This window comes from Ictidomys tridecemlineatus, chromosome 2 (assembly GCF_052094955.1).
Source record: "Ictidomys tridecemlineatus isolate mIctTri1 chromosome 2, mIctTri1.hap1, whole genome shotgun sequence".
Lineage (NCBI taxonomy): Eukaryota > Metazoa > Chordata > Mammalia > Rodentia > Sciuridae > Ictidomys > Ictidomys tridecemlineatus.
Window position 1 is genome coordinate 14,738,742 of NC_135478.1, and position 17,807 is coordinate 14,756,548.

Here is a 17,807-nt window from a genome sequence, read left to right on the forward strand (position 1 = left end):
AGCAATGAAACACATCCACACCCGGCGCCTCCAAAATACAGTCTGTCCAATCACGAGGAAATATCGGACAAACACAGAGATGGTCGTTCTGCGAAACCAGTACTCTTCAGAAATAATACGGTGAGGAAAAACAAGGAAAGACTGAGAACTGTCACATATTAGGGGAGACTAGGAAGACGTGACTGGATTCAACGCAGAATCCTGGATGGAACGCCGGACCAGTCACCAAAAGCGGAGCAGAGATTTATGAACCCGGATGGGGTCGATTTCCAGGCTTGGGAAGCAGAACACCTGGGTCTGATTCGGCTACAGCTCACTTAAGACCTTGGGGGTACTTTCTACAGCTCTTGGGCCTCAGCCTTGCATAATGGGATGTCTCTCTCAGCTTTCCCCTTTTGGGGTTGCTTTCGATCTCAGACTTTGAACAACTGAGCAGGCGCGACAGGAACTGTTTGATTGGCTATTCACTGTGACGCACGAGCGAACAGAAATTACGTATCAGCCCGACCACTTCCTGCCGCGCCTCCACGCACGCTAGTCGGTCCCAGAATACGGCGCCGCCACGCGCGCTCGCACGCACGGTGCGTGGTGACGTCGAGGCGGCGAGGGCGCCATCCCGGAAGCGCGAGCAAGGCTGCCAGATGTGCAGGTGCCGCCGCCACCGACGCCGGGGCTGAGTTTGGGGTGGGGGCTGGGGACACCGGGGCCGCGGGGGAGCCAGGCCGGGTCGGACGCAGCACCCAGGCTGCCGTGGGGTGGGGCGCGCCGCTGGCCACATCTGGGCACTCCTGCTGCGCACAGGCCTCAGTTTCCCCAGCTGCGCAGTGGATGCGCGGGGCAGTGCCACGGGCCGGAGCTGGATTCGGAACCCGGGCGCGGGAGTTGGGGCCTGCGCCCACATTGTGCGGTGTCATTCGGAGCCGCGCGTTGCTCTGCTCGTACCTCCAGTGTCCCCCGTTTGCCGGGGGCGGGGAGTGAGTGCAGAGTGGAGCCCCGCCCCACTTGGGGTAATTTTGTGAGCTTGGGAGGCGAGTTAAAAGTTTGGGTTGGAACCGCGGCGTGTCTCTGCTGAGCTTGTGACCTTGGGCCACTGAGTCCGCCCCTGTGAGCGTAAGCTTCCCTCCGAGAGGATAGTATCTGCCTCGTAGTGGTGATTTAGGAAAATTCATTGAAGTGTTTTATCATATGAAGAATTAAATATAAGTGATCGCTCCTGTGGAAGCACCTGGGAGGCTCTTGTTAACTGATGATTCCCGGGACTTCACATTCCAGCTGGAGGAAATAGCCTGCTCAGAGATCTGTTTTTTCTCTTTTTTTCCCCCCTTGCTTTTTGTTTTGTTTAAAGAAATGGGGTCTCCTTGTTGCCCAGGCTGGCCCCGAACTCCTGCGCTCAAGCAGTCCTCCAGTCTCAGCCTCCGGAGTGACAGCCACTACAGGTGTGCGCATTGGCGACCTGCTGGAGCTCTCTTTTTATCGCACTGAGAGATCTTGAGTCTATTCTCATTTTCTGAGACTCAGGTGGAACAACACAGCCTCCTTCTGGGCGTGGCGGCTCCATCATCCCATAATGTATTTGGAGCAGAGCAGATCCCTTGCTGGATCCCTTCTGCTGTGTAGTAGCGGACAGGGAAGGTTTCCTGAGGCAGCTGTGGGTGAGGGGGAGGTTGCCGCAAACCCCTCACTCTCACTTCTGGGAGCCAGAAAGACAGGGGGGATAAAAACACTGAATTTCTTTCTTTGTGGTACTGGGGATTAAACCACCGGGGCCGTTCTACCCTTGAATTACATCCCCAGCGCTCTTTATTTTTTTATTTTTTTTAAAGAGAGAGTGAGAGAGGAGAGAGAGAGAGAGAATTTTTAATATTTATTTTTTTTAGTTCTCGGTGGACACATCTTTGTTGGTATGTGGTGCTGAGGATCGAACCCGGGCAGCACGCATGCCAGGCGAGCGCGCTGCCGCTTGAGCCACATCCCCAGCCCCAGCGCTCTTTATTTTGAGAGTGATTTAAGTTACCCAGGCTGGCCTGGAACTTGCTATCCTCCTGCCTCAGCCTCCCAAGTATGTGGGATCGCAGGCATGTGCTGTGGCACCCAGTTAGAGCCCCGCTTTGAAGCAGAACCATCTCTCTGGAGGTCTAAATCCTGGCTTGACAGGGGCTAGATGTGGTCCTCTCCCCCACGAGTGCTCTTTTAAATCTGTTCTTTATACATGGTCATGTTTCTGGAAATGTGGCAGCTGTGGTGACCTTGCCTGACACATAATAAAAGCCCAGTGAACAGTTGGGAGGAAGCTTAAACCTGATGTGGCAGCTTATTATTATTATTATTAAAATGTATTTATTTTGCAGTATTGAGGAATGGAACCCAGGGCCTTGGACATATTAGGCAAGCATCCTAAAGTATTTGTTGCTAACATTTGGAATTGAGGAAATTTCACAGAGGAAGAAAGAAGACCCTATTAACATTTTTTCCCATAAAAATATCTGAAGTCAGGCCAAAATCAGCTGCTGCTTTAAGAGGCAGCCTTCTGGGCTGGGATTGTGGAATGGCAGTGAAGTCTTGCCTAGCACATGTGAAGTACGGTGTTGGATTCCCACCCAGAACCACATAAAAACAAAGTAATTTCTTTTTTTTCTTTCTTTTTTTTTTTTTTTTTTAAGAGGCAGCCTTTTTGTAGCAGGTGGATACTGACCTCCTGTTCAGATTCCCACCTTTGTGGAATCTGCAGACTGTGCATTTGAGCTAGGGCTCAGGTTCACTGGCTGTGTGACCATGGCCCAGTTCCTTAGTCTCTCTGAGCCTCAGTTTTCTCATCTGTAAATAAAGATGATAATAGTTCCAAGTATTTGAGCTTGGTGCCTTAGGATATAGTAACTGCTCAGTAAATTGGAAGGTAGCCACACATGGTGGCTTAGCCTGTGATCCCAGTGACTCTGGAGGCTGAGACGAGAGGATCACAAGTTTGAGGTCAACCTGGGCAATTTAGTGAGATCCTGTTTCAAAGTAAAAAGCTGAGCTGTAGTTCAGTGGTAGAGGATTTCCCTACCATGTGTAAGGACCTGTATTCAGTCTCCAGCACCAAAAATAAATAATGAAATGGGAAGGGAGATTAAATGGATTCAAACATTTTGCTGATCCTGTGTAAATTTTTTCCCCCTTTTTGAGATTCTGGGGATAGAGCCTAGAGCCTTCTGTGTGCTAGGCAAGCACTCTACCATTGAGCCATACCCATAGCTCCTATGTGTGACAATTAACCAATCAGAAGTAAACCTTCTGTTGTTCTTTATTATTATTATTTTATCAGTTGGTACTGAGGATTGAACTCAGGGGCACTACAACTGAGCTACACCCATAGAACATAGAACTCCCAGACTGAGGGTGGTCAGAAGCAGATACTGGCCCTTCTGGCCCCATGGAGTCAGGGCCAGAGGAATTTTTTTTTTTTCCTCCAGTGGACACAACATCTTTATTTATTTTTATGTGGTGCTGAGGATCGAACCCAGCGCTCCACGCACTACCACTTGAGCCACATCCCTAGCCCAGGAACATATTTTTTGAGAAAGGGTTTCACCAAGTTCCCAAAGCTTGTCTTGAACTTGGGATCCTCCTGCCTCAGCCTCCACAGTAATGGGTGTTACAGGCATGCACCACCACGCCTGGCTCTGTTGGTCTTCAAATGTGTGGTCCAAAAAGTCAAGCTATCTCAAGGTTCTAGATTTTTCCCAAGTCCCTCAGAAGGGTCAGTTCTGTCCCCCCTTCTACATGGCCTGAAAGCCCCCTCCCTCTAGGTAGGGAAGGTCCTTGAATGCCAGGCAGTCTGGGAGCTGCAGAGCCATCTGGGTTGCTGTGGCCACTGCCGGGCTGTGAATGCCTGAAATTCTTGGCTTTCATCTGCTCATAAAAGTCTAGTGTCAGAGCTGAGTTTCCAAAATTCTGTTTGCCTGTCCAAAACAAAGCTCTGACACTCCCTTGCCAGGTTCTGGGCCTGGGTGACACAGCTCTCTCTTGGAGCTAACATTGGTATAGAGGGAGCTGTAGGCAAACGGGTCAACTGGGAACTCTGGTAATTTCAGAAAGGATAATTTCACTGAAGCAGTGAAATATAAGAGTGACCCAAGCTGGGTATGGTAGCACAACTAATCCCAGTGACCTGGGAGGCTGAGGCAGGAGGATTGCAAAATTGAGGACAGGCTGGGCAACTTAGTAAGGTCTGTTTCAAAATCAAAACAGGGATGTAGCTCAGTGGCAGAGCGCTTGCCTGGCATGTGCAAGGCCCTGGGTTCCATCTCTAATACTGCAAGAAAAAAAAGAAAAGAGTGACCCAAGTGGGGTTGTCAGCAAAGACCTCTCGGAAAAGAGACACTGGAGGTGGTGATGTGACAGGCAGCCAAGGTGTTCTGCTAGTGGGTCAGGAAGGAGGCTGGCAGATCCAAAAAGGGCTGGGCCTTGGACAAATGAACAGCAGGTGCCCTGAAAGTTGGGGAGTGGGGGATTCCAAGGTGCTGGGTGCTGTTCACAAATGGGACCCCTTTTGGTTCCCAAGACTCCACGTTCTGGGATAATAACCCTGAGGCTCAGTTGGCATGGCTGAGTCACAACGCTCATCCCGACTCGGGCAATAGTTGAGTCAGAACCCAACCCATGAGGTTCCCAGTCCCACCTTAGGGCCCACGCCCCTGGTGCCTGGCATAGACCGCAGATTGTGGTTTCCTACCTGTGCCAGGCCGTGGAGGAGGAGGAAGAGATGGACCCCCCGGACTCGGCCTCGAGGGTCTTCTGCAGCAGAATCCTGAGCATGGTGAACACGGATGACGTCAATGCCATCATCCTGGCCCAGAAGAACATGTGAGTGTTGGCTGCAGGGCCCCAGGCGGGGAAGGAATGCACTCCTGGCCAGTCCCCACTCCAGGCCTACACTGGTGATAAAATGAAGGAAATGAGCAAATCTGCCTGCTGGCTCCAGAGTCGGTCCCTCTGTGACCTGGAGGCGAGGCCTTGGCACAGGAAGCAGGACTTTCAGAAGGTCTTGCAGCTGTGACTGGCTTGGCAGGGGTCGGAGAACTGGAGGGATTTTTTTTTCCTTTTAGTAACTGGGGATTGAACCAGGGACACTCTATCACTGAGCTACATCCCCAACCCTTTTATTTTATTTTTTTTTAAGATAGGGTTTCATTAAATTGGTTAGAGTCTTGCTAAGTTGCTGAGGCTGGCCTTGAACTTGTGATCCTCCTACCTAGGCCTGGTATTTCAGGCATGTACCACGGAACTGGCTGTGGCTTCTTTTGGACTTAACCCAAAGGCTTTCCCACACTGCATTGATGACCCAGCACAGACCTCATTTCCTGCCATTTCTCACTCTGTGCCTGGGCTCCTGGGTGAAGAATCTCAGCAATACTCATCTCACTTCTAGTTCTTGAGGGCAAATTCACACCTGACCTCTGGGAACTCCCGGACTGGGGGTGGTCAGAAGCAGATATGGAGTCAGGGCCAGAGGAACAACTTGGGGCTGCTGGAGTCTAAGGGGAGTGGGGAGTCTGCTTAAGGGAGAGATGAGAAAGTCTTAGCTTTCCATCACTGTGACAAAATACCTGAGATAAACAACTCAGAGGAGGAAGGTTTATTTCTGATCACGTTTTAGTGCATGGGTCCCTGGCCTATGGCAGCACAGTATATCATTGTGGAAAAGCACAGGAGAGTAGGCCTGTTGACTTCATTGTGGCCAAGTAGCAAAAAGATGACAGGAAGGTGCCAGGGTCCTGAAAGCCCCTTTGAGGGCATTCCCCCGGTGACCTGACTTCCTTCACGAGGCTCTGCCTTGTAAACATTCCATCACTTCCAGCAGCACCACAGTCTGGTGATCAGGCCTTTAGCACATGCCCTTTCAGGGACATTTAGGATCCAAACCCCAACAGAAGGGTACACTTCAGTAGGATTTTGAAGGTTGAACAGCAGTTTTAACTGGGCAGGCCAAAGAAACAGCAAGTAAGGCCTTAGCATGGTCAGGCAGCAAGGGCCCTGGAGGCGGGGCAAAGAGCTTGTGCCCTTTCTCTGCATCAGGCTGGACCGTTTTGAGAAGACCAATGAGATGCTGCTGAATTTCAACAACCTGTCCAGCGCCCGCCTGCAGCAGATGAGCGAGCGCTTCCTGCACCACACAAGGACGCTGGTGGAAATGAAGCGGGACCTGGACAGCATCTTCCGCAGGATCAGGTGTGTGCTTGACCCCTCTGTGGAATGCTCCTATTCGAACTCAGGAACTGAGAGGTTCTGCTGTTTTAATTGTTATTGCTGTTTGGTACTGGAGACTGAACCCGGGTGTTCTCCTACTGCGCTCTACACCCAGCCCTTTTTGAGACAGGGCTTCACTAAGTTGCTGAGGTTGACCTCAGCCTCCTGAGTCACTGGGATTACAGGCATGAGCCACTGGGCCCAGCCCCAGCCCTTTTTGTTTTGTTTGGGTTCCAAGGATTGAACCCAGAGGCACTCAACCACTGAGCCACATCCCAGCCCTTTTTATTTAGAGACAGGGTCTCACTGAGTTGCTTAGTGCCTTGCTTTTGTTGAGGCTGGCATTGAATTCACAATCCTTCTGCCTCAGGTTCCTGAGCTGCTGGGATTACAGGCGTGCACCTGCCAGCCCCAGCCCTTTTTAATCTTATTATAATTTATAACAGCACATGTTTTCTAGGGCTTCATATCAGGTTTACTGCCCAGATGGTTTGGGGTAGGGGGAGCAGGGATCTTGAGGGTTGATAACCACGGCTATGTGTCCCCGTCACCCAAGAAGGAGAAGAGGGGTTGCCACCTGGCCTGGAACCATCAACAGTAGTGGTACTTATAAGGCCACAAAGATAACCACCTGCTTTGAAAACCTCCTTTCCATTCTCTGCAAACACAGCTGTGGTACTTTAGGAAAAAGAAGAACCAGCTAGGGGCTGGGGATATAGCTCAGTTGGTAGAGGGCTTGCCTTGCCTCACATGCACAAGGCCCTGGGTTCAATCCCCATCCCCCAAACAAACAAACCCACCCACAAAACCAGCAGTTAAAAAAAAAAAATTCTCTAAGCTTCATTTTGTCCAAAGGTAGAGGAGGCTAACATAAGGGGGCACTGCAGGGAGAGGGCCCCTCTGCCTGGGCTCAGGGACCAGACCCCAGGGTGCACGTGCCCAGGTGTTCCCAGGCGTGTTGGGCTGAGCGTGGAGCAGAGAGAGGGAGGCTTGGTGAATGGTGAGGGCCAGGTTCCTGCTGCCCACCCAGCAAGGGCTCCCTAGCCAGTGCCAGGCCCAGCCCATCTGATCAGCAGGTTCAGCCCCTGTGCCTTCGCTTCCCTGCAGGACCCTGAAGGGGAAACTGGCCAGGCAGCACCCGGAGGCCTTCAGCCGTAAGTGTCACCCAGGCTAGTGAGCCCGAGCATGCCAGCTTCCTCCACTCAGAGCTGGCTTCCCGAAGCCAGCTGACATGCAGCCCAGGCCCTGGTGGGTGGAGGGTCCAGAGAGATGGGGGTGGGGGGCAAGGGCAGGGTGCTGGTGGGATGCAGTCTCCTTGTCCTTGTCCATGTACTACCATGAGCCAAACTCCACCCACAACCACCTGTGACGGGAAACCATGAATATCCTGATTTCAGAGGGGGAAACTGACGCCCAGAGAAGCACGATTGTGGGAGGAAGTGCAGCTGAAAAGGGAGGGGGAAGGAACCAAGTTCACATCTGTCTAGTGACAGCCCTAGTGGCTCTGGGCCACCATTCTGTGTCGCCAGCACCTCAGAGGGTTCCCTGTTGCTGAGCTTTGGTTTACCCCATCTGCTTAATGGGCCAATAGCTAGCTCTTCATCCCAAAGCTGCCGACTACCATGGACATAAATTCCGAGTTTACAGAGCAGGGTGGACAGGAGGGGTGCTGGGCCAGGTGATGTAGTGGGGGTGAGGAAGGACAGAGCCAGGTCACCCAGCCTAACCTAGGAGGCTGAGGCAGCATCCCGACATCACTTCGTGTGGGAGGGATTCTTCTTACCTGCTGGGCCTTGGTTTCTTCCTCTTCCTCAGTAAAATGGGCTAAGTCATGTACCCACAGGGCCGGGAACCTGTCAGGTCACACACACAAAGTTCCCCATCTGAGTGTTTGACAAGGCAGCAGAGCAACTCCTGGGCCTCCTTCCTCAGACATCCCAGAGGCTTCCCTCCTGGAGGATGAAGATGAGGACCCCATCCCGCCCAGTGTCACCACCACCATTGCCACCTCGGAGCAGAGTACAGGCTCATGCGACACCAGCCCTGATACTGTCTCGCCCTCCCTCAGCCCTGGCTTCGAAGACCTGTCCCACATGCAGCCTGGCTCTCCCACTGTCAACGGCCACAGCCAGACGGATGATGAGGGGAGGCCAGGAGAGTAGCCCTGCTCCAGGCACCCAGAGGTCTTGGGCAGCAGTAGCCATCCCCAGGTGTCTGAGGTGGCAGTGGGTAACCCTGCCTCACCATCTTCACCTTTGCCACCCTGTTCTGTCATCCAGGGCTCCCTCCCGGGGCTGTGGAGTTCCTGGGGTCTCTAATTTCCTGCTCCTTCTCCTGGGAACATAACCTCATGCCAGGGCACAGCCATCCCAGCTGGAGTGGTGGGGCTGGGCACAAGGGATGTTTTCAGAGCCAGGCCTCAGGTCTGCTCCCCTGGCTAGGACCTCCTGGAGGTGGACAAGATCGTCACATCGTCCTCTCACCCTGCACCCACTAATTCTGGTTTCCCTGCCCCTTCTTCAGTCTGAAGTACTGAGTACTTTCTCCAGTTAGTGTCTCCAGGAGGTTTCTGACACAGAGAAGGAAGTTAGAGATGGAGGCTGGATGGCCACTCAGCCCTAGGCCTGTGAGGCCTGTGTTTGAATAGAGGTGTGGACCTCAGAGGCCCCGTAGGCATATCCTGGGTTTCCTGGAGCAAGCCACACCACCTTGGAAAACAGTTTAGTGGAATATTTTTGTACCCGATGTTTACAGATGCTGTTGGGAAGTTATCAATAAAAAGACTCTGTTGCTAAAAAGGGAAGAGCACATCTCCCTGGCTTCTTTCCCTCCTTGGGTCTAGTGGCTGAGAAAGTGGACACATGCTGGATGGAGGACATGGAGTCCTTTTGTCAAGGTCTGCAGACAAGCACACACCACTGACCTGGAAAGAGATGGGACTGACCACTAGGCTGCATGGCTGAGCCTGCAATCCCAGCAACTTGGAAAGCTGAGGCAAGAGGATCGCAGGTCCCAGGCCAGCCTCAGCAACTTAGTAGGATCTGTCTTAAAAAAAGGAGGGGGCGCTGTAGCTGGCAGCAGAGCTCTCTCGGGTTAAATCCTAGTAAAACACACACACACACACACACACACACACACAAGAAAGATGGGGCTGTTCTTCGTGGAGGTCCCGGTGGTGGCAGTCCTAACAACCCAGGTTTGCACTTCCCAGGTTGTCACACCTGCTGGCACTGCTACCAACACTTCCCTTACCCCCTTGAACAACACCTCTAGATTGCACTGTGTGTGGGGGGGCAGGCAGCCAGATTGGACCCCATTCCCCGTTAGACTCTCCCAAAGTTGCCTCACCTTCGGAGCTCTTAGAATTTATGTTAAAGGAATCTGCTGGTTGAGGTAGAGGCTGAGGCAGGAGGATGGCTTGAGCCCACAAGTTTGAGATCAATCTGGGCAGCAAACAGCAACACATTGTCCCCAAGAAAAGGCACCTTCACAGGTATGAAAGCTTCTCTGCCTCTGCGTGACACGCAGTAGACACTAGAAATGTTCCCAGGAATAACGAAGCACGTTGACAAACTCGCACGTAACTTCTCAGTCCTCCCTTTTCCCTGGTCCGGTGCCATCCGCAAGTTTCAGTCCCAGTCCAGAACACGCCGGGTCCCACCGGGCACTTTTCGCCAGACCCTACTACCTTTTCCTGGAGAAGGCACTAGTCTCACCAGCTTTCCCTGCTCCCATAGACTCTGCCCTTAAGTCCGTCCGTGCACAGCGGCCAGAGTTTTCCAGCAACAGGTTCCGGGTGTTGAGTGTCTGCGGTGGCTCCCATGGGTCTCCTGCGACTTCCACCTTCTCCATTTCAACCCCTGCACCCTGCACACTCTCTGCGTGACGCCTTTACTTTAGCAGAAAAGTCTCTCCTCTGCTCTATTCAACAAGCATTCCCGGAGCATCGGCCAAGCGCCAGGTAACGTCGGGGAGCCGGAGACTGCGCTAAAACACCTGGAGGGGCGCGACCATCGTCACGTGACTCGACGGGCGCCGCCCACACCCGGAAGAGGGTGAGCGACGCTGGCCCACGTGCGCCGCGGCTTCGTTCGCCAGTACCCAACATGGTGCCGGGGCGGGGCCTGGGGCGGCACCCGATGCGAGACGCGGATTGTGACGCAGACGCGCGGCGTGCTCGGTGCGCAGGCGCTCTCGGCGGCGAATCGGCGGTTTCCGGTTCCGCCGCCCTCTTTTTCTTCAACGAGGCTCCAGAGCGGGTCGGTGGCCGAGGTCGTGCGGGTTGGCGCGGGGCGGCTTGCGGGTGGTGGGCGAGGTCTCGGGAGGCGAAGAGGGAGACCCCGAGCTCGCTGGGGGGGGCAGCCCCGGGGGTGGCGAACGGGCACGTGAGCCCAGGCTCCCAGCTGGGACGGGGCTCCCCGAGGCGGACGGGGCTCCGGGGAGGAGCCCGAGCGATCCCTCGAGGCGGGAATGGAGCCTCCTGGATGGCCCCGGGTGGATAGCGAAGGGGCAGTAGGCGGTGGCGCTGCTGTGTTGTGCGCCGGGCCTTTGGAAAGGATTGGATTTCTCAGGTTGGGTGCTCGTACCTCACTCTACGTCAATAATCGTTAATTTTCTAGACTGTTTCCTAAATTTCCTTTTAATGTGAAGCGTTATCTAAACAGATACCTGGCACGTGTTTGGCAGATAATAAGTGGTAGCTTTTGTTGTGTTTTTGGTGCTACTGGGGATGGAACCCGGGGCCTCGCGCTTGTTAGGCAAGCCATCTGCTGCTGAACTCCATCCCCAGTCCTCGACATTATTGCTTATGGGTTGGAGCAAAGGCAGTAAATGAGATCTGGGGAGTTTAGGTCTGAGAAGGAAGCCAAGAGTGTTGGACATCTCATCTTTATGTTAAGAAAGGAGAAGGGGTGTGTGGTATGTTGGAGAGATGGCTACTGGGATGACATTCCCGTGTAGGTAGTAAGGGAAACCTGTAGGACAGTCCAGGAACTTGTCAACAGGGGAGGATGGCACCATCCTCAGGGAAGATATGCCTGGCAAAGAGAATGCCTCTGGGTACTTGTTATGCATATCAGCAAACACTGAAGGAGATACCTCCTCTGCCCAACTTGAAGGACACTCCTGCAGGCTTGTGGGTATAGCTTAGTGGTAGAGCACTTTCCCAGCATGTGCAAAGCCTGGATAACATCCCCAGGACCTGGGGTTGTGGGGGAGGGCATGGTATCCAGGAGTAGGGCGGAGGAATTGGTCCCTTGGTACAGGACAGGTTTAGGCTAAAAACCAGAGTGTGTGAGAAGATAAGCCCAGAAAGGCCAGGGTAGATGGAAGACAAGCGCAAGGCACAGGCCTGAAATTGTGGTCAGTGCAGGTACAGGAGGGCTGTCAGGCCTGCTTTGCTCACCACTCCATTCTGCTTTCCAGCAGACGCAGAGATGCAGATCTTTGTGAAGACCCTGACGGGCAAGACCATCACCCTCGAGGTTGAGCCCAGTGACACCATCGAGAATGTCAAAGCCAAAATTCAAGACAAGGAGGGTGAGTTGGGCTGAGTCAGTGGGGACTCTGTCCTGTGAGCTAGGTGCTGGATTTGGACAGACCCCAGGTTTGCCAGTGTTTCCCTGTGATCCCTTGGAAAGAAAGCTTCATCTTTAACTCAGTTGAAAGATTGGGATTGGTACTAGAGCACCCCTGCAGGGGAGGGCCCGCTAGTAAAGTGTGGATAATTTTAGTAATTGAGCTTCCTTCTTTTTCCAGGCATCCCACCTGATCAGCAGCGTCTGATATTTGCAGGCAAACAGCTGGAGGATGGCCGCACTCTCTCAGATTACAACATCCAGAAAGGTACTGGGGTGGGGCTGCTAGACCAGGCTCCATGAGCCCTCAGTCCCTGGACAGAGCATTAGTGGACTCAGTGGCACTACAGAGGGAGGCAGTTGTTAAGACGAGGGTCAGTACAGTGCCAGGTACTCCAGAGGCTGAGGCAGGAATGTTGATGCTCTAAGTTAGCCTGGGCAAGTATAAGCCCTATCTCAAAATTAAATATGTTAAAAAAGGGTGGAGGGTTAGGGTTGTAGCTCAGTGGTAGAGTCCTCCTGGATTCCATCACTAAAAATGAAAAAGGGGGGAAAAAAAGAAAAAATGAGCACCGGAACTGGGATTGTGTGGTAGATAGCATACAGGAGTGCAGGAGGCCCTGGATTCTGTCCCCAGCACCCCCATCCCCCAAAAAAAAGTAATTAGGGAAATTTTTATTACTGTTATAAAGAAAATTAGTGTCTCGGGGCTGGGATTGTGGCTCAGTGGTAGAGCACTTGTTTAGCACGTGTGAAACCCTGGGTTCCATCCTCAGCACCACATAAAAATAACTAAACATAGGTATTGTGTCCAACTTCTTCTAAAAAAATAAATATTAAAAAAAGAAGAAGAGGAGGCTGGGGTTGTGGCTCAGAGGTAGAGCGTTTGCCTGGCATGCACGAGGCCAAAAAAGAAGAAGAAATTTAATGCCTCTTCACTGTGGTAGTTATAATGTTTAAACATTAGAGTTGCCGGATGATTCTCCATGGAATGTCTGTGGGCAGGTCCGGCCAGCCCTTTGTGTCCATCTACACATAGACCACTTGGGATCCTGCTTGGAGTTCTCATTACCTAATATGAGAAGCACCAGTCTACCAGGTGACAGAAAGCCTTGCTCAGTGACTGAGGTGCTAGGACTGGGCTCAGCTGATGTCCTCTTGTCTCCTGCAGAGTCCACCCTGCACTTGGTGCTTCGCCTGCGAGGTGGCATCATTGAGCCTTCTCTGCGCCAGCTTGCCCAGAAGTACAACTGTGACAAGATGATCTGTCGCAAGTATGTGTGCTCAGATGCTTGGGTGGGGTGGCAGGAATAAGGGGTAGGGTGGGCCCTCATTAGCCGCTCCTGTCCCTTACACAGGTGTTATGCCCGCCTGCACCCCCGTGCTGTGAACTGCCGCAAGAAGAAGTGTGGCCACACCAACAACCTTCGCCCCAAGAAGAAGGTCAAATAAAGCCCCTCCACTGGCTCCTTTCCCCAAGGAGTGGCCTCCTGCCCAAGCCCCATGTATGGCCTTGGGACCTCAATAAAATTTCCCTTACATTGACTGGAGCAGTAACTGGTGTCCATGTGACTGTTTTGTCCAGGGAGGTGGCTGAAGAGTGGCCTATCTCCTTTGACTCTCTGTTGCCTTTGGATCCTCTTATCCTTCTGGAGACTAAAAGAATTTGGTGGTTTCTGTCCTGCACATACAGCAGGTTTCAATTAGGGCTCTGCTAAACATGTGCTTTGTCATCTAACATGGAAATTAGGACCTGGTGGGGACCAAGGTCTGCTGTGTCATTGCCTGGGATCTAGCTGACATTTGGAGGTGTCCAGGTGTGGATGAGTAGACAGGTAGGTAGACCATTTACTGATAGTAAATGCTTCTTAGTTTTGAGTGAAAATTATTAGCACATGTGAGACCAGTCATTCCTCAAGGTTGGTTTTGCTGGGGGTGGACAGGGCCTCATGTGCACTAGACAAGTGCTTTGCCGCTGAGCTGCACCCACACAGCCTACCTTAAATTTTGATTGGGACTCAATGTAGTTATGTCAGACATGCCAATGACTCCCTCTCCTGCAATGCCATCTAAGGGCTACAGTCTTAAGTCACCCCATTCTTCAGCTAGTCCAGTTGCCACCTTGTTGACTGCCCCTCCCTGGTCTAGGTCATCACCATCTGCTATGGCCCATCCTCCAGAGTCCCAGATCTATTATTTTGAGCCAGGGTCCTCACTAAGTTGCTGAGGCTAACCTCAAATTTGTGATCCTCATGTCTGCCTCTAGAGTTAGTGGGATCACGGGTGTGGGCTGCCACACTTGGCCCATTTCTCCTTGGAAAGTTCCAAAACCACCTCAGCACTTAAAATGCTTTGCTATCCCTGTTCTTGCCTAAGGCTCCCACCTCAGGGCCTTTGCATAGGACCCCTAATTCAGCACTTTTTGGACACTTACCAAGTACCTGCCAGTAAATCATCTCAGTGGGCCCGGATGTTATTGGACAAGAAAGGTGTATGCAAAAACCTGAGCTAATATCCTTACAGTATTTAGAGTACTGGGTTCCAGTAAGGACAAACCAGGTGGGCGCCAGGCAGGAATTAACAAATGAAGATTGGGGCCTGCTGTCTTCGGCTTGGCCCGTTGCAGAATCGGAGTCCCTTGACCTCCGGACCTGTAGGGGGCGCCAGGCACAATGGAGCGGCCTGTCTTGGCGTGGCCCCGACTGCACAGTCATGATCACTACTGGGGCGGCAACGGAGAACGCCGTTCCCGCGGTGCTTGACGTTGCAGATGCCACCGGAGCTGGGGCACTCGCGGAGCCGGTGTGGCCCTGGGTGAGTCGCGGCTCGAGCGAGGACCGGCGTGGGGTGGGCGGTGCAGGCCCAGAGCGCCGGCTTCATGCCCCAAACTTGCCCCCCCGCCCCGCAGAAAGATGCCCCGATCCGGACGCTGGTGCAGCGAATCCACCAGCTGCAGGATGAGCGCGCGCAGGGTTTCCGCAAACTGGAGGAGTGAGTGCGGGCGTGGGGCCGCGCCGGGCGCGCAGGGTTCAGTCCCGGGCCCAGTTCGGGTATGGGTATGTCAGTGGCGGGAGTGCCCGGAGGCAGAGCTGGGTCCACACGAGGCTGCCCTATTAGAAGTGGGACGGAGTTTGAAGAAGGATCAGTTCGTACTAATTTAAACTCTTAAGGACCCGGAGAGCGGTCCCCTCTTCCCTTGCTAGAGTCAGGAAGCGTCTTTACAGTCGGTCGTCCAGTCTCTGGGGTGCGGGTACGCCCCCTGCGGGTTGGTGCGGGTGCCTGGCCAGGGAGCGCGTACTCACATCCTCACCTGCTTCAGAGGCCACCGCCAGTACCTGCGGAGCGGCCCGCACTACGACTTCCCTGGCTACCGGAACACAGTGCACGAAGTGACCCAGGCCTTCGCTGCCGCCTCGCGGGAGGTGCTGGCGGTGGAGGCAGAGCTGGCTGGACCTCGCGCGCAGCCCCTGCTCGCGGGCCACGTGCGCAGCCTGCAACAGCTGGAGCAGACGCGCCTGGCCACGGTGAGACCACGACCTCCTTCCGACGCTGTGTCTGTCACTGGCCTGCTGTGCTCATTACCGCCCCTTAGGGAAAGGCCTCAGTCCCTGTCCCACACTCTTTTCTGGGAGTCCCAGGCCCCACCCCTTCCTGCCACACCTCAAAACTCCCTAAGTCTTCACTGAGAGATTCTCCGTTGCCTCTTACCCAACCCCAGTTTTATTCCAGGTTTTGTTCTTAGTTCAGGACGTGCTCACTTTACTCCAGCCCCGCTTAAACGCTGTTCCTAGAAGTGGGGACACTGCCTGACTGCATCCGCTCTGGCTTTTTCATTGCCTGAGGTCCCACCCTCAACTACTTCCCTGGAGAGCAGGGTTTCCCAGGCCACACCCACCCCAGTATTCCTCTCTACCTACTAGTTTTCAGGCCCCGCCCACTTCTGCAGCCAATCCTGGCCGAGAGGGCTACATCCACGTGTAGCCACGCCCATATTGCACAAGAAATTTCCCCTCCAGACCCCAGTATTTTCGACCTACTCCCACCCATGGGTCATAACCCCATCCTGCTTTTGGGACTCTGATGCCCCGCCCGCTACACAAGCCACACCCACACATGACCAAGTCCATTTCAAGTTCGGACTCCTTTTTTCCGACAGACTCTGGAGAAACGCTGGACTCTTCACACACAAAGCTCCATCCCTCATGGCCCTACCCTGCAGCTTTTTGGGGGGAGGGGGTACCAGGATTGAACCCAGAGGTGCTTACCACTGAGCCCCAGCACCCTCCCCCCCCCTTTTTTTTTAATTTTAGAGACAGGGTTTCGCTGAGTTGCTTAGGGCCTCACTAATTTGCTGAGGCTATCTTTGAACTCATGATCCTCCTGCCTCAGCCTCCATGCCGCTGGAATTACAGGCGTGCGCCACCGCACCCGGCTGCAGTGTCTTTAATATCTAATCTTTATTATTTTTAAGTAGCAGGGGAGGACAGAGTAGTTTCTGCTTTCTGTGACACCCTCCCCACTGTCCATTCTCCCACCAGGTGGCTCTGCTGCAGCTGATGGGGACACCAGAACTGACTGGGCAGGAGGACACTGAACAGATGCAGCAGCTGAAGATGAAGTGAGCTTTGCTGCCCACTGGGCTGCCCATGCCCATTTTGCTGGCACCCTCAGGCCCCGCCCTAGCCTGCTGTTTCCTCAGGCTGGCCCAGTCACATCTGGCCAGTTGAGCAGCCTCTCTGGATCCCTATTCAACCTTTGGTATTTATACCAGTGTCCTAACCTGGTGGCCCCAGATGTACCCATTCCACGGAATACATACCCTGTGACTTCACATTAGAGGCACCCTGAGCATTGCCAAGACACAGCTGCCTGTCTCAGCACACACCGACCTGCACCAAGAGCTTGGACGTAGGCCCCCATGCTCCACTGGCACATGCCTGCACGCTCCTTTTATCTTTTTTTGGTGGGGGATGGGGTGGCACTAGGGAACAACCCTAGGGAGCCTTACCACTGCTCTACACCCCCTGCCCTTTCTATTTTTTTTGAATGTTTTTGTTTTTTAATATTTTAATTTTTTTTAATGTTTTTAATTTGCCAAGGCTGGACTTGAACTTTTGATCTTCCCGCCTTAGCTTCCCTACTTGCTGGGAATAATTCCCTACTTGCCACTGTGTCCTGCACATCTGCACATTGTCCCTGACTTCCAAACACATGGTCTCATGCACACATGCTAGACATTTGCCAAGCTGTCACTCTGTAACCTCTTGATGGCATGCATGCTTCTCCCCCAAGACGGCCCACTCTGACCCAAGGAGCCAGCCCTCTTCAGGCCCCCTCCCAGGCTAGTGCTGCCTGGAAGTTTGGCGGCGGGCAGGAGGGCCCAGGGCTTGCCACAGCCCCCTCCGAGCTAGTTGCGCGGTGCCGGCTAATCCGCCCCATCTGGGTCTTATTTATAGTTTCCATCCGTTCTTGTAGGGTAATTAAAACCATGGAGGCCATCAGTGAGGTTCTCCAGGACCTCAGGTTTGATGCGGAATCTGCCGAGTGACCGTGGCTCTCCAGAGATGTTCAGAGGAGATGGGAAAGGAGACCAATGGCGTCCAGCCCAACCCTGACCACCTGGCTGAGGTCATGCTCCTCTGGAGCTGCAGACCCTGCTCCAGTTCCTCACAATAAAGAGTCCTTCCTCTGCCATCTCTGTGTCCTGCAGTACTGGGGTCCCTGTGTCTGGGGAAGGGGTTCCCCAGGCCAGAGAGGGCTGGGGGAAAACTCTCACCCTGCCCCAGAACTGGTGTTTTGTTTTTTGAGATGTGATCCTGCTGGTCTTGAGCTTGTCAGGTTAAGCAATCCTCCTGCCTCAGCCTCCTGAGTAACTGGGACTATAGTCCCCACACCCCACTTGAAACTGGTGTTTTGAATCACACCCTTGAGGAGCTCAGAACTAGAGATTGTGGATCCTAGAGAAAGTGTCTGAAATTCTGGGAGGTGGGGCTTCTAGTAGGG

General features: G+C 53.4%; 3 protein-coding genes and 1 long non-coding RNA gene across 8 annotated transcripts; 3 read left to right on the top strand and 1 right to left on the bottom strand.

The window, feature by feature from the left end:
- Positions 1–491: 491 nt before the first annotated feature.
- On the top strand, positions 492–9,031 carry Kxd1 (KxDL motif containing 1). 2 transcript variants are annotated; one of them, XM_005332992.5, is made up of 5 exons: positions 492–649; positions 4,724–4,845; positions 6,058–6,210; positions 7,336–7,382; positions 8,161–9,031. In XM_005332992.5, the coding sequence occupies exons 2-5, from the start codon at positions 4,745–4,747 to the stop codon at positions 8,388–8,390; spliced, it is 531 nt and encodes a 176-aa protein (XP_005333049.1). In that variant the 5' UTR covers positions 492–649; positions 4,724–4,744; the 3' UTR covers positions 8,391–9,031. The 2 variants fall into 2 exon arrangements, with proteins under 2 accessions (XP_005333049.1, XP_040146196.1); XM_040290262.2 differs by lacking the exon at positions 492–649 and adding an exon at positions 784–1,007.
- Positions 5,603–10,401, bottom strand: LOC120891488 (uncharacterized). The gene is made up of 2 exons (XR_005735937.2): positions 9,577–10,401; positions 5,603–8,081 (listed from the first exon to the last, which is right to left on the bottom strand). It is a non-coding gene; the product is annotated as an uncharacterized LOC120891488 (long non-coding RNA).
- Uba52 (ubiquitin A-52 residue ribosomal protein fusion product 1) lies at positions 10,371–13,354 on the top strand. Of its 4 annotated transcripts, none has more exons than XM_005332987.4 (5): positions 10,371–10,487; positions 11,653–11,766; positions 11,986–12,072; positions 12,976–13,078; positions 13,163–13,354. In XM_005332987.4, the coding sequence occupies exons 2-5, from the start codon at positions 11,664–11,666 to the stop codon at positions 13,254–13,256; spliced, it is 387 nt and encodes a 128-aa protein (XP_005333044.1). In that variant the 5' UTR covers positions 10,371–10,487; positions 11,653–11,663; the 3' UTR covers positions 13,257–13,354. The 4 variants fall into 4 exon arrangements, with proteins under 4 accessions (XP_005333044.1, XP_005333045.1, XP_005333047.1 ...); XM_005332988.5 differs by having other exon boundaries at positions 10,392–10,487; positions 11,656–11,766; XM_005332990.5 differs by having other exon boundaries at positions 10,397–10,500.
- Positions 13,355–14,460: 1,106 nt separating this feature from the next.
- On the top strand, positions 14,461–17,498 carry Rex1bd (required for excision 1-B domain containing). Its single transcript, XM_005332986.5, has 5 exons — positions 14,461–14,618; positions 14,713–14,795; positions 15,124–15,328; positions 16,343–16,422; positions 17,280–17,498. Exons 1-5 carry the CDS (start codon positions 14,517–14,519, stop codon positions 17,350–17,352), a joined length of 543 nt encoding a protein of 180 aa, XP_005333043.2. The 5' UTR covers positions 14,461–14,516; the 3' UTR covers positions 17,353–17,498.
- Positions 17,499–17,807: the final 309 nt, after the last annotated feature.